Here is a 13,714-nt window from a genome sequence, read left to right as displayed (position 1 = left end):
ATTCGATCCCGGGTCTCCAGGATCATGCCCTGGGCCAAAGGCAGGCGCCAAACCGCTGCGCCACCCAGGAATCCCCCAAAGTGGGCTTTAAAGGATAGACAGGGCGGCCCCGGGTGGCTCAGTGGTTTAGTGCTGCCTTCAGTCCAGGGCCTGATCCTGGAGACCCAGGGTCTAGTCCCACACCGGGCTTTCTGCATGGAGCCTGCTTCTCCCTCTGCCTGTGTCTCTGCCCCTCTCTCTCTCTATGGCTCTCGTGAATAAATAAATAAAATCTTAAAAAAAAAATAAAGGATAGACAAATTATTTTGGGCTCAGATAAAAAGAGTGGAGGCATGATAGAGTCTGTGTCCATCCCTCATTCTCCCCCGACCTGTTACATGTGTTCCTATTTCAGTATTTCATTATAATAGTTCTAATAATACTATAACTTAAATGACAGACTTATTTTCTTAAGATTTTATTTGAGAGAGTAGGAGCACAAGCAGGGGGAGCCACAGAGGGAGAGGGAGAAGCAAGTTCCTTTCTGAGCAGGGAGCCCTACTTGTGGCTGGATCCCAGGGACGGGGATCATGAGCAGAGCAAAGGCAGCCACTTAACCCACTGAGCCACTGAGATGCCCCAAAGACTTACATAATGATAAATAACCCAAATAAGTCTTGGCTTCATGTGGCCTAGTTTGTAGGTAATAATGCATTCAGAGAGAGAACCTCGCAATTAAAAATGAAGGTAATTCCTATGGATGTTATGCCATATGCAACTCATAGTCACACTTGGGAAAGTCACCTGTGCTTCTGCTCCTCTAGGTCTGTTGCTGACCTCCCCCCCCTTCTCTCTCTACTCTCTTCGGGGTGCATTCAGCCACATGGCACTGAGCCCTGTATGCACATGTATAACAAAATGGCCTTTCCTTTTCCTCATGGAGCCGGAACTCCAGGGGGCTCAGGCCAGGGCTCGCTGCTCTCAGGAGTGGCAGGGACCTCAGTTGTCTTTAGCTTCTATCTTTTGCAAAATGGCTGCTTCATCTTGAATCTGTGTTCTCAGTGGAGAGACAGAAAAATGAAAAGCAAATGACAAAAGCTCCATCATGCTTGCCAGCTGAGTCTCTCTCTCTTTTTTAAATCAGGAAAACAATAGGGTCTTTTTTTTGAAACTCCATCTAGTAGTTCTGCTTAGATCTCATTGGCAGAATTGCATCAACTGGCCAACTTCAGCAGAAAGAGTCTGAGAAGTTGAGTATTTTTTATTTTATTTAAAGTGGACACATTGTGGGATGCCTGCTTGGCTTGGTGGTTGAGTGTCTGCCTTCTGCTCAGGTCGTGATCCTGAGGTCCTGGGATCCAGTCCTGCATAGGCTCCTTGCAGGGTGCCTGCTTCTCCCTCTGCCTGTGTCTCTGCCTCTCTCTGTCTCTCATGAATAAATAAATAAAATCTTAAGAAAAAAAGTCATTGTTCCCTCAGAACAAAATTGGAGGAGAAAGGAAAGAAAGATGGTGGTGTGTGTAATATCTCTGTCCACCAAAGTGCTCTCTGAACCTTCTCTAACACATGCAAACTTCCCTCTCTTTCCATTGCTGTTCATTTCTTTCAGGAGTCACACTGAATCTTTTCTATTCCAGCTTTTTGGCTGTTCCTCCTCCCAGCTGGGAAACACCTACTGGATGCCATATGCTTCTCCAAGTCCCTTGCAAGTATTATTTTGTTTAACTTTCATGACAGCCAGGTATTTCTATTGTCCCACTTAATGGGAAAGTGAGGCTTGCAGCTGGGAATTTACTTGCCAAGGTCACTAGCTATTAAGAGGTGGTATTGTCAGTTGAACTGGGATGTCCTAGGTGGAAACTGACTCTCAGATGGAGAGTTGTGCCCACGAAGTTCATTGTGAAGTGCTTTCAGGATTAACACCTGGGCAGGAAACAAGAACTCTGGTTCAGCTAGAAGAAGTCAAAGACATAGTTTCAACAAAAGACTTCAGCCAATCCCACAAAGAGCTTTGGAGCTGAGAAGACCCTTTGGAATAATCCCATCTTGAGGCCAACCATTTCAGAGTCCTACAGAAAGGGTGAGTCTCCTAGAATGAAAGTGGGCTCTCTTGGGGAACAGGTATGACCTTGGATGAGGTGGTTCTCTTCAAACTGATGCCAATTTCTGCAGAAGGTCTCGGACAGCCATCAGCTTTTAACACTCCCAGCGGCAGGGGGAGGGTGGGAAATGAGGGTTTGAGGCCTGAAGTGGACACGTTGGTGGCCACTATTGTCCTACCTTTGGACTGCTCAGATCCACTTTCTTCATATAAGAAGTTCTGTGAGTTCTTTTTTTTTTTTTTTTTTTCTTCTGTGAACAGTTCTTACAAGATTCTGGTTGTCCCTTTCTCTGGGGAAATGTACATGGGTAAGGTTAGTAGGATTATAGTCCTCCATTGATCATCTCCCTTCACTACCTTTTGTAGATTCCCCTGACCCGAAGGGGGCATCTCTGCTACTCTCAGTGGCTTTTGTGGTAGGTTGATCGAAATCCACATCCTTGAGAGGGCCTAAGGCCCTCATCACCATACCTTTTTCAAATGTGGCTGTTATAGTACTTGTCCATTTATCATCATAATTGAACAAAGGAGAATCGAGATGCCCCTATGGATCCCCAAACATACTCTTCTTTGCTTCCCATTGTGTAATAGCTCTACCTCTTCCTGACAATTGGGGTTAACTATCCCTGATGAGATGCTGACCCCTTTCCTTGCCTGCTGGTCTCTTAGTATGAGCAGCCCAAAGTGACTGGGAGGCAGCCATAGTTCAAAGTTTAGTGGGACTATTGTGTCCCTATTGGTAGTGTTCCCCCTTTGGGAACCAGGACCTTTAGACCTGCAGAGCCCAGAGTTGTGGGGATGAGAAACACAAATTCCCCTAGTGAGTCACAGGGGATAATGTTAGCCAGGGTCACTCCTTTCCAAGATCCATGAATTCTACCTACTGGGGACACAGTATCAAAGAATTGTCACTTGCTAGGGTGCATTCTTCATCCTGGAGGATGATGCCTCATTCTCTCTAAGCTGGGCCTTGGTTGTGGCTTCAAATGGCCATTCCATCACCCTATTGGACCAGCAGTTCCTGGCTAGTATGGTATACTATAGGACCAATAGATTTCATGGTCATGTGCCCACTGCACACCTGTTTCACTTTAAGGAGATTTCTTTGGTCCAATGCTAGGATCTTGTGTCAGTGGATCAAACATTCGTTAGGTCCTTAGAAGTGGTGCTGGCTAAAAACAACAACAAAATTCTGTGGGCAGGAAGAGCAAACTCATACCCTGAATGTGTCTATCCCAGTCCAGACAAATCATTGTTCCTTCAAGCATAGAAGTCATTTTGGCATCAACAGTCCAGTTAGTTTCCCAAGGGATGGTGTCATATTAGGAACTTACTTTTGGTGTCTGTTGCTGGCAGGTTGGTTACTTGGTGGCATCAGTGGCTAGATCAGCCTTGGTAAGTAGGGGCCCATGCTGTTCGCCTCACTACATAGTCTCTACCCTTGCCACTGTGGCCACTCTGGACATGCACTCTTATCTCTGCATTCTCCTAGGGGATACAAATTTTGAAAAGTTTAGTCTTGGCTAGGTTCGGGGGGTTAGTTTCAGAGGCTTTCACTTGGCCTTCTCCACTATGATGGTACTTATCCCATAGGCCAAGGGACAAATGTGAGGCTTTTGCCAACTACCAAGTATGTCTTTTCTATTTATGCATTCAGGAAAGACCAGACGACTCATTTTTCTATATTCTTGCTGGGAACACAGTCTTCTTTAGTTATCAGGTTCTGGGTCTGAAAACTGGCTAAGGTCCAGAAATTAGGCAAGATACTGTGGCTTCTCATTGGGGCAAGTTCCCTCAGCCTCTTCTTCATCCATCCTTGAGTTTTAAAAGGTGTACTCATTGAACCTTGCTGGCTGCCCATGTCTGTTTCCTTCAGTACATGGTATCCTATTAAATATCTCTGTAGCTCTCTGTGGGTCACATCCTCTAGGTTGCCACTCTAATCGTGCCAATCATGACAATGCTGCTTAATCTTGCTTCTGTTGGTTGCCCACTGGTCTCTATTTCTTCAAGATCCTACCAAGCCTACTACTATCAGGGAGCCTAGCTCTGTAATAGTATCATCTGCCACTAGCCCTGGTTTTGAGGGGAGCCACCACTGAGAAGCTCAGTGGTACTGACGTCTCTTCCACTAGCACACTCCTTATTGCTTATGCCAAAGGGCACAATGTAGTCAGCTGGTGGGATGTACATGGTATGTCCACTCTAGCTTGTTTACTTTTCTGAGTTTTTTGCTCCCTTCTTCTATTCCCTGCTATGATGGTTCTGGTCTTTTCTGTTTTACCTAGTGTGGGCCATTGCTTTTGCTAAGCTTCCTGGAAACCTCTTAGCGACCTATTAGCATTATTTCCCTGGGGGCCTGCTAGGATGTAAATACCGTAGTACAGGGACATGCTCATACCAATAAACTCTACTTTGTCCATATCATTTGCCATCAGGGAAATACTAATCAAAACCACAATGAGATACCACCTCACACCAGTGAGAATGGCTAAAATTAACAAGACAGGAAACAACAAATGTTGGAGAGGATGTGGAGAAAGCGGAACCCTCTTGCACTGTTGGTGGGAATGCAAACTGGTACAGCCACTCTGGAAAACAGTGTGGAGTTTCTTCAAGAAGTTAAAAATAGATCTGCCCTATAACCCAGCAATTGTACTACTGGGTATTTACTCCAAAGATACTGATGTAGTGAAACGCCGGGACATCTGCACCCCAATGTTCATAGCAATGTCCACAATAGCCAAACTGGAAGGAGCCATGATGTCCTTCGACAGATGAATGTATAAAGAAGATGTGGTATATATACACAATGGAATATTACTCAGCCATCAGAAAGGACAAATGCCTATCATTTGCTTTGACATGGATGGAACTGGAGGGTATTATGCTAAGTGAAATAAGTCAGTTGGAGAAGGACAATCATCATATGGTTTCACTCATATGTGGAATATAAGAAATAGTGAAAAGGAGGGCAGCCCGGGTGGCTCAGCGCTTTAGCACCACCTCCAGCCCGGGGTGTGATCCTGGAGACCCGGGATTGAGTCCCACGTCGGATTCCCTGCATGGAACCTGCTTCTCCCTCTGCCTGTGTCTCTGCCTCTCTTTCTCTCTGTGTCTCTCATGAATAAATAAGTAAAATCTTAAAAAAATAATAATACAAGAAATAGTGAAAGGGATTATAAGGGAAAAGAGGGAAACTGAGTGGGAAAAATTAGAGAGGAAGACAAACCATGCGAGACTCCTAACTCTGGGAAACAAAGGTTGCAGAAGGGGAGGCAGGTGGGGGGATATGGTAACTGGGTGATAGGCACTAAGGAGGGCACTTGATGGGATTAGCACTGAGTGTTATACTATATGTTGGAAAGTTGAATTTTTTTTTCAAGATTTTATTTATTTATTCATGACAGATGCAGACAGAGAGAGAGGCAGAGATAGGCAGAGGGAGAAGCAGGCTCCTTGCAGGGAGCCCGATGTGGGATTTGATCCCGAATCTTGGGATCACCCTGAGCCAAAGGCAGATGCTCAACCACTAAGCCACCCAGGCATCCTGGAAAATTGAATTTAAACAAAAAAAAATTTTAAAAAGAAAAACATTTCAGAAGATGTGGCACATATATACAGTGGAATATTACTCAGCCATCAGAAAGGATAAATACCTACCATTTGCCTCAACATGGATGGAACTGGAGGATATTATGCTGAGTGAAGGGAGTCAGTCAGAGAAAGACAATGATCATATGGTTTCACTCATATATGGAATATAAGAACTAGTGAAAGGAACCATAAGAGAAGGGGGGGAACTGAGTGGTGAAAAATTAGAGAGGAAGACAAAACATGAGAGATTTCTGACTCTGGAAAACAAATGAAGGGCTGCAGAAGGGGAGGTGAGGAGGAGGAGGGGGTAACTGGGTGACAGGCATTAAGGAGGACACATGATGAGATAAGCACTGGATGTTATACTATATTTTGGAAAATTGAATTTAAATAAAATATTTTTAAAAACCCCCAAAAACAAAACTCTACTTTGTCTAGCCTTATGTTCTCCTCCTCTGTCCTCCTTTCCCAGTTTAGTACCTGGGGACCAATCCTGCGCCTAGGCTCTAGGCTTCTGCAGGTATATACATGTTATTTAGCTCTTTAAGCTCCTCCATGATAGTGCCTCATCTCCTTTGGCAGGTCCAACATCTGCATAGTGGGGTTATTTTGTGACATGATTTCAGTTATTGGTCTGGTAGACAAAAGGAAAGGGCCAAGTAGATCCTAAGGAGGATGTATGTTGCCTTGTAAGGTAGATACTTTTACATTTCAAGCAAGGGGGAGTGGGGCACTTCTACACGCCTGCATGTTCAGGTGATATGGGGTCTTAAGGTTTTTAAGTGTGTCAACCCAGATGCCCCAAAGTGCAGGATACCATTTCTTTCTAACTATGGCACTGACCTTAACATGGAAGACTTGCCAGGGCTGAGAATTCAACCTGTTTGGAGTTCTTCTAGTCTTATCATTAAATTCTGGGCCTGGGGGATCCCCGGGTGGCTCATCGGTTTAGCGCCGCCTTCAGCCCAGGGTGTGATCCTGGAGTCCCGGGATCAAGTCCCACGTCGGGCTCCCTGCATGGAGCCTACTTCTCCCTCTGCCTGTGTCTCTGCCTTTCTCTCTCTCTCTCTCATGAATAAATAAAATCTTAAAAAAAAAAAAAAAATCTGGGCCTGATCCTCAGCATTTTATGTCTCTTGCCCTCATATATTCTCAAGGAGGCACTCTAGCTTTGGCCTTTCATTGGTTAACCACCTACAACTTTTCATTGTCTTACCCCATCAATAGCTATCCAATCTTACAATTCTTAAATTTCTATCTCTCCCATATTTTAAAAAAGTGCCTCATAGATTACATCTACCCATGCATTCTCACACGGGTATTATATCCCATCCATCCCATCCCCACTACTGACAGTTTTTTTTTTTTTTTTCTTTTTTGGTTTTTAATTTACCTATTCATGAGAGACACACACACAGAAAGGCAAAGACAAAGAGGGAGAGGCAGGCTCCTTTTTTTTTTTTTTTTTTTAACCCACTCTCTCTCCCTGAGAGGCAGGCTCCTTGCAGCGAGACTGATGGGGGACTCAATCCCAGGATCCTGGGATCATGCCATGAGCTGAAGGCAGATGCTCACCTGCTGAGCTACCCAGGCGTCCCACCCACTGCTGACAGTTTTAACAGTTGTATAGCTATAGCATGCCAGGGCCTATCAAGGGCTTCACCTGGGGCCTTACTGCCAGCTGGCTAGCAGATGATTCAGCTCCACTGGATCAGATCACACTCATGGGACTAATTGGTTTAGTTTAGATTCTCTGGAAAATCAACTCCAAAATGGAGATTTCCAAGCAGGAAATTTATTAGGTAATACCCTTGGGATGGACACTGTGAAGAACTAAAGGAGTAGGATGGAGTAGAAAGAGAAGTTGTATAAATGCAGTCACAGCACAGGGCTTATCTGACCACCTGGGAGTTGCTCTCTTATGAGTGCTCTGGAGTGCTGCAGGGTGGTCCTACCTGAGGCTTGCGTCTTCCAGCCATTTGTGCAGCTTCTCCTGAGGCTGGTGTGACCTGGCAGGTGGTAGGTCTTTTGCTAAGGGCAGTTTCTGGAAAGGGATTCAAAGGAGAACTGTTGGCCACTAATTTTCCCAGCAGCTAGGGAAATGGGTGCCTTAGTTCTGGGGTGCCCAGCCCTCCTTGGGGTCCTAGGGGTGCGGGGAATGGGTAGAGTGGAGGGAATGCTCCTGGAACAAGACACCTGAAGACAAAATTGGCCTCAGAGACTGCTGTGTGACCAAAAGACAGAGGACAACGGAGAGTGATGCATTTGTTTTACTTTTACTGTTTTTAAAATCTAAGTATAGTTGACAAGAGTGATAAATTTTAAAACTATGCCAAACACTAGTAGTCCCCCTGAATGCTCTTGTGATGGACAGGGCAGAGCTGGGATGTTAGGACACAATCTAATTCTGTTCTACCCTGAAGCCATGTCTTTCCACTAGACTGAAGAGCTAGTCAAACTAGTGCTCTGTGGGCTAAATTCAGATATCAAATGTATTTTGTTTGGCCACACAATGTTTTAAAAAATGTGAATTGGCTGCCACTATATAAAAATTGGAAGAGTTTATATCTAAGTTCAGATTTCCACCTTCTATTGAGTAACAGGAAGATCTAGAAATACTGTGTCAATATTCCTGCATGGCAGTAATTGAATGAAGCTGAGTGATAGCTGCCCCTTTAACTGGGTGGGGCAAGGGGAATGTGCCCCTTAGTTCACCACAGTCTCTATGCATTACCCTCTTTGGCATTTTTGTTTTGAATTCCTGCTGTACTATGCACTGCCTGACACGGTGCATGGTATATCTAATAGGTGCTTGGGTGCTTAATATTAGTTCAGCGGAACTGAATGAATTTTTTTTGGAGAGGAAGTGGGAGTGAATTCTAGTGTTAACACTCCAAGTGTTATGAGAGGCTTGGCAGTCAGTGGGGGCAACAGGACAGGAAGTGCAGATTAGGATGAATTAGTGAATTAATGTTGGCTGGAGCCTGAGTAAAGCAAGAACAGCAGAGGGCCAAGGCTTGAAGTTTGAGTGTTCTTACCCTAGAGTTAGAGAGGAATGGGGAGTCAGGGGAACCAGAGGAAAGGAAAGAAAAGCACAAAGGGACCTCAGGAATGGAATGCCACTGGAGCCAAGGGAGCTGAGGGCTTAGACATTTGCATCCAGGCTAGCTAAGATGAGGGGAATAGACAGACAAAGAGCCATGGCAACAAGAAAGCAATTAGGAACTTTCAGAGGAAGCATGAGAAAAGGAAAGGAAAATTGTGGGCCTGGAGGTTTAGCAGTGAAGCAGAGGCATTGGGATCCTCTCTGGAGGTATGAGGGAGAGCATTTTCTGGGGTCTTAGCTGGGAAAGGCATAGATGAATATTCATTTAATGTTTATCCTTCAACATTTTCACCCTCATTTGACATCCTCTAAAATAAATTAGTTGGTATTCATGTTGCATCCTTAAAGAATGGACTGTAGAACGACTTATCCTCTTGTTCTAGTGGAATGAAATATTAATTTGTGTTTTTGGACAATAACCAGCTAGCAAAGATTGGAAACTTGTCTCCTGGATCTCTCTCTCTCTCTCTCTCTGTGCATGGAATACTGGCTTAGAGGATTTTTTTGTGGTAAATGTAAAATACTAGTTTTGCTCTGCCTTGTCACCCAATTGGTATCATTCCATGTGGCCTAACTGGCTAATTAGTGTGTGCTCAGAATGTGTAAGCTCATTTTAAGATTACCCTAGGTAAAGTGTATTGAGGAAGATAAAGATAGCTCATTCCAAAGTTCATGTCCAATATTGATAGATCATTGTTTTGGATGTAATCCTCTTCCTGGAAAACCAATTTCGTGACCTATTTCATATGAAATCATTTCAACTGTGTTTTTAGGGCCATAGTGAAAGCCTTTGTTTCTGGAGAGCCGCAGCTGATGTCCTATTGTCTTTGGAGTCAAACCACCTGGGTTTGCATCCGGACTCTGCTACCTACCAACGCTGCGACTTCAGGCGAATCTCAGAACCTCGTGTGACCCAGCCTCATCAGTTAGATGAGAGTAATAACCTATTGGAAAGGCTTAAAGATTTAAATAAGATGATGAATGTTGAATCAATATCGTATGGGAAGCCCTTAGGGGATTACTGAGGATGGTGCAACTTGCATCTATCATCAACCGTGCAGAAGTTTTATTAACTTGGGTGCCTATCAGTTCAACAGAGGAAGTCCGGACTGCATTTCAGAATCTGAGCACTTTGCCATCGGGTCCAGCACTGGGACTTAAGGGACCGTTGAAAACAAAACAAAACAAAACAAAACAATCATTGAATCTCTCTTGGCCTCACTTTCCCACGTTTGCCAACAGTTTATACTAGCTACGAAGGACCTGGAAACCTGGGGCTGTGTGCTTTATTTTTTGTGAGAGCGTAAGGCAGAGAGGGACTCTGCCCAAGTTTCCCCAGATCAGCAGCAGAGATTTGCGCGCTGGGAGAAAACGCTAGCCCTCCGGCGCTCTGACTTCCCACCGGGGGAGCAATCCAAACCCGGAGGCCCGGCGGGGGAGGGGGAGCCTCCTGCGGCAGCCGGGATGCGAGCGGATGCTCCCGGGTCGGCTCGGACTCCCGCTGGGTGAACCCGGAGCCAGAGTGTAGGTGAGCCCGGCGGCGAAGAGGGACGCGCGCCGCCGGGCCCGGAGGAGTTAGGTGACGTCACCTCCAGGAGGACTCGCTTTTTCATTAATGAAACCGGCCGGCGCGGGCGCATGCGCGGCAGGCCCCCTTCCCTCTCGCTTCCCCCTCCCCTTTCCCAGCCGCGCTCTCAATCTCTAGCTCGCTCGCTCGCTCTCCCTCTCCCCGGGCCGTGGAAAGGATCCCACTTCCGGTGGGGTGTCATGGCGGCGTCTCGGACTGTGATGGCTGAGGGGAGACGGCGCTAGTGGGGAGAGCGACCAAGAGGCCCCCTCCCCTCCCCGGGTCCCCCTCCCCCGCCCCCCTTCCCCCTGCCTCCTCGCCAACGCCCCCCTCCCCAGTCCCCCTCCCGGCTGGGCGCAGGCCCCCCATCCCCACCCCCGTGGGAACGTCGGGAGCCCGCACTGCTCAGACCCTCTCCTCGCCTCTGCCCTCACCTCGGCCCCCGCTCCCCGCCCTCTTCCCGGCCCTGGGCGCCGGCCGGCCGGTCCCTCCGCCGCCCCCCGGCCGCGGGGAGGACATGGCCGCGCACAGGCCGGTGGAATGGGTCCAGGCCGTGGTCAGCCGCTTCGACGAGCAGGTAACGGGCCCGTGGCGGGCGGGAGGTGGGAGCGGGGTGGGGGCGGGGTGGGGGCGGAGTGGGTGAGGGGAGGAAGGAGCAGCCGCCTCCCCCGCGGCTGCCGGGGGCTCGGGAGGAAGGGAAGGGAAGGGAAAGGAAGGGAAGGGAAGGGGGGAACCGGAGGGGGTGGCCTCGGGGGGAGGTGCGGGAAGGAGGGGACGGCTGGTAGCTCGGACTCCCCTTCCCTCCGAAGTCGGGGGGTGGGGCCTTTTCCCTGACCACCCCTCCGACCCTCCGACCCTCCGACCCTCCGACCCTCCATCCCCTTTATCCCAGCCCTTCCGCTGGCTAATGAGGATGAGTGACCTGGGGGCGCTTTCAGGGGCTCTCCATCTGGATTTAATCATTCCTCCCCCTTACTTTTTTTCTTTTTTTTTTGAACGGAGGTGGTAACGTCTAGGGGTTCTCCTTACCTCAGTGGACCTCCGAAGTGGGGGTGAGTAACGGAAGGAACCCCCAGGCTTGCCTTGTGTACCCCCCGGAGGAGAACGATAACATCCCGCCCCTCCCCCAGTTCCTTCAGCTTCCTCTCTTGGACGGGGAAGAGTAGAGGAGAGCAGGGAAAGCACAGGTCTTCTTACTTTCTGCTCCCCTGTCTCTGCCTACCCCGAGAGCTCCAAGTGCATACCGCACATCTTTTTGGTACCCCGTATGGGCGTCCCCCCCCCCCCCCCCCCCCCCCGCATATACTGATGAGACCAGACTGGCGTTTACTTTGCCGTTGTAGTAGAAACCGTGGTTCTCGTTTCCCTTTTGCTTCCGAGATATCTTTCCCTTTTTTTTTTTTTCCTTCCTTGATAATTGCAGTCTTCCCCTTTATTTTGCCAGCGGTCTGAGAATGTAAATATGGCTCTCTTGAGTGAGAATCTTGGGGAGTGAAGGGAGAAGGGTGAGAGGAAAAGTGGGAAACTGCATTCGAGTCCCTGACAACAGAGAGCAAGGACAGCTGGGATGTGGTCCTGGAACCAATAATTCTAGTATTTTGTTGTTGTTTTCAACTCTCACCTCTTGGTTGACAAGAGAACTTTCATTGAGAATATTTGGGGTGGGAAAAAAAAAGTTTCATAGCTTGGGGAGGTGCCTTTTTATTGCCTGAGCTTCACACACTGAATCCTGGGGCGGATCAGAATGAATGCACACGAAGCCTTTTGTCAGTGGGAATTAGTTTGTGTTGTTGTAGGTAGTTGGGGATGGCTTAAAGGGATGCTTTTTGCAGCTGCAGCTCTACCCTTGGGCTTCCTGTGATGAGGAACTGTTTAAGATTGAATCAATCTATTTTGTTTACTGGATACAATCGTGGGAGCTGAATGGAGCAGGGAGGAGGGCTCCACTTTTATCGGATCCACAAACATTTCCTTACAGGAGTCATAGTGTTTCTGACCTACCTGAAAGATATTTGGGAATAGAGAGCAGGATTAAAAAGAAATTGGAGAAGAAAAGACATAGATAAAATAGAATTACACAACTGTCAGGGGCGTGCAGGAGTTGTTACGCCCATCCTTCTGTTTCCAGACCAAAAGGCATCTAAGCCAAGTGTACTACTAATCTGAGGAAGTAAAATGTTACTGCATATATTGGCTTGTGTTATTGATAGGGCATTAGATTAAAAACTTGATAGAAAAGACTTTCTCTGTGTAATCTTGAAAAAGAATTTAAAAGGCACATGGAAGAACCCCAAAGCTGAAGCTTGTGGACGGCATAATCTGGATGCAGGAATTTGAAGGAGTCACACCATTGCTATTCTCTGATTTTTTTATTGAATATTTTTTTCCCTCAGTTAATTTTGAACTTTATTTCTTCTAACCTGTTGATCTCTAGGCTTATTAACGTACAAAAAAGATAGTCTTCTAAATTTTGAAAGAAGAATGATGTTGATTATATGCCCAGTAACACAAGTAAATATTTCCTTCTTTTTGTCTCAAGTGTTAAAAGACCTCAGGCCTTATTGTTTGCCTTGTTATGAATATTGTGGGATCAAACTTGCCACCATCTGTTAAAAATTAAGAACAGTAGAGTTTTAAACGGAAGCATTTTTGAAAAAATATATTCCTTATGTTGTAATTAAGAGAAAGATAGATAGAGCAAATTATTCCTCACATTTTTCTCTTACAAGGTTAGAGCCCCCTGACTTTGCAATACAAAAGTATAAGGGTTTTCACTGTTTAATATAAGGTACTTATCTATATACCTTAACTTACTATTGAAGTAATAAATGTTAGATTCAAATTAGAGTTTAGCTTGAGGTTGGAAAGTGAGAAAACTGAGGCACAGAAATATTAAATGACTTTCCAAGGTCATATGGCAGACCTAATAACAAGAGCCTCAGTATGAAACATATCCTGCTGCACAATCAGGATATTTTTTTCTGGAAAGTATCTCATAGAATTTGTTTTAATAACCCATTAAGTATAGTTAAGAGGGAAGAGTTTACATTTATATTGAGGGGAAAAAAAGCTCTACGTGTAGTGAGGGGTATTTGTATAAGAGTCTTAAATGTTTTAGCTATTTTTAAAGTTTTAGATTTTGGATATATTTTCTATACTTTGTTTCACTGGGTCTAGAGGGATTCAGGATGCTTTTTATTACAGCTAAGACACGTGTATGTTGAGCCAGAAAGCATGTGCAAGTCTAAAATAACAACTGTTTATGACTGAATTGATGTTTTGGTTGGCCTTCTAATATTTATGGTGATTAAAGCAGAAATGCATTGCAAGCTACTACTGATAATGTTTTGTACTCTGATGGGTA

The 13,714-nt window shown here is 46.0% G+C and overlaps 1 protein-coding gene and 1 long non-coding RNA gene across 11 annotated transcripts in view; one reads left to right on the top strand and one right to left on the bottom strand.

Annotated features, from left to right (window-relative positions):
- Positions 1–253: 253 nt before the first annotated feature.
- LOC111097437 lies at positions 254–7,723 on the bottom strand. Its single transcript, XR_005364702.1, has 4 exons — positions 7,633–7,723; positions 3,415–3,568; positions 2,260–2,370; positions 254–1,902 (listed from the first exon to the last, which is right to left on the bottom strand). It is a non-coding gene; the product is annotated as an uncharacterized LOC111097437 (long non-coding RNA).
- Positions 7,724–10,769: 3,046 nt separating this feature from the next.
- NF1 (neurofibromin 1) overlaps positions 10,770–13,714 on the top strand; it is a 274,111-nt gene continuing 271,166 nt past the window's right edge. For 5 of the 10 annotated variants that reach the window (XR_005364696.1, XM_038548195.1, XM_038548194.1 and 2 more), the window contains exon 1: positions 10,772–10,927. Coding sequence is in view for 9 of the 10 variants with exons in the window: in XM_038548195.1 (XP_038404123.1) it covers positions 10,868–10,927 (60 nt within the window). In the remaining variant the exon portion in view is untranslated. Of the gene's footprint in view, positions 10,928–13,714 lie in introns of all 10 variants that reach the window. The other 5 variants (XM_038548200.1, XM_038548198.1, XM_038548199.1 and 2 more) reach the window with 4 other exon arrangements.

Source organism: Canis lupus, chromosome 9 (assembly GCF_011100685.1).
Source record: "Canis lupus familiaris isolate Mischka breed German Shepherd chromosome 9, alternate assembly UU_Cfam_GSD_1.0, whole genome shotgun sequence".
In the NCBI taxonomy this organism is placed as follows: Eukaryota; Metazoa; Chordata; class Mammalia; order Carnivora; family Canidae; genus Canis; species Canis lupus.
This window is presented reverse-complemented; position numbering and strand designations above follow the sequence as displayed.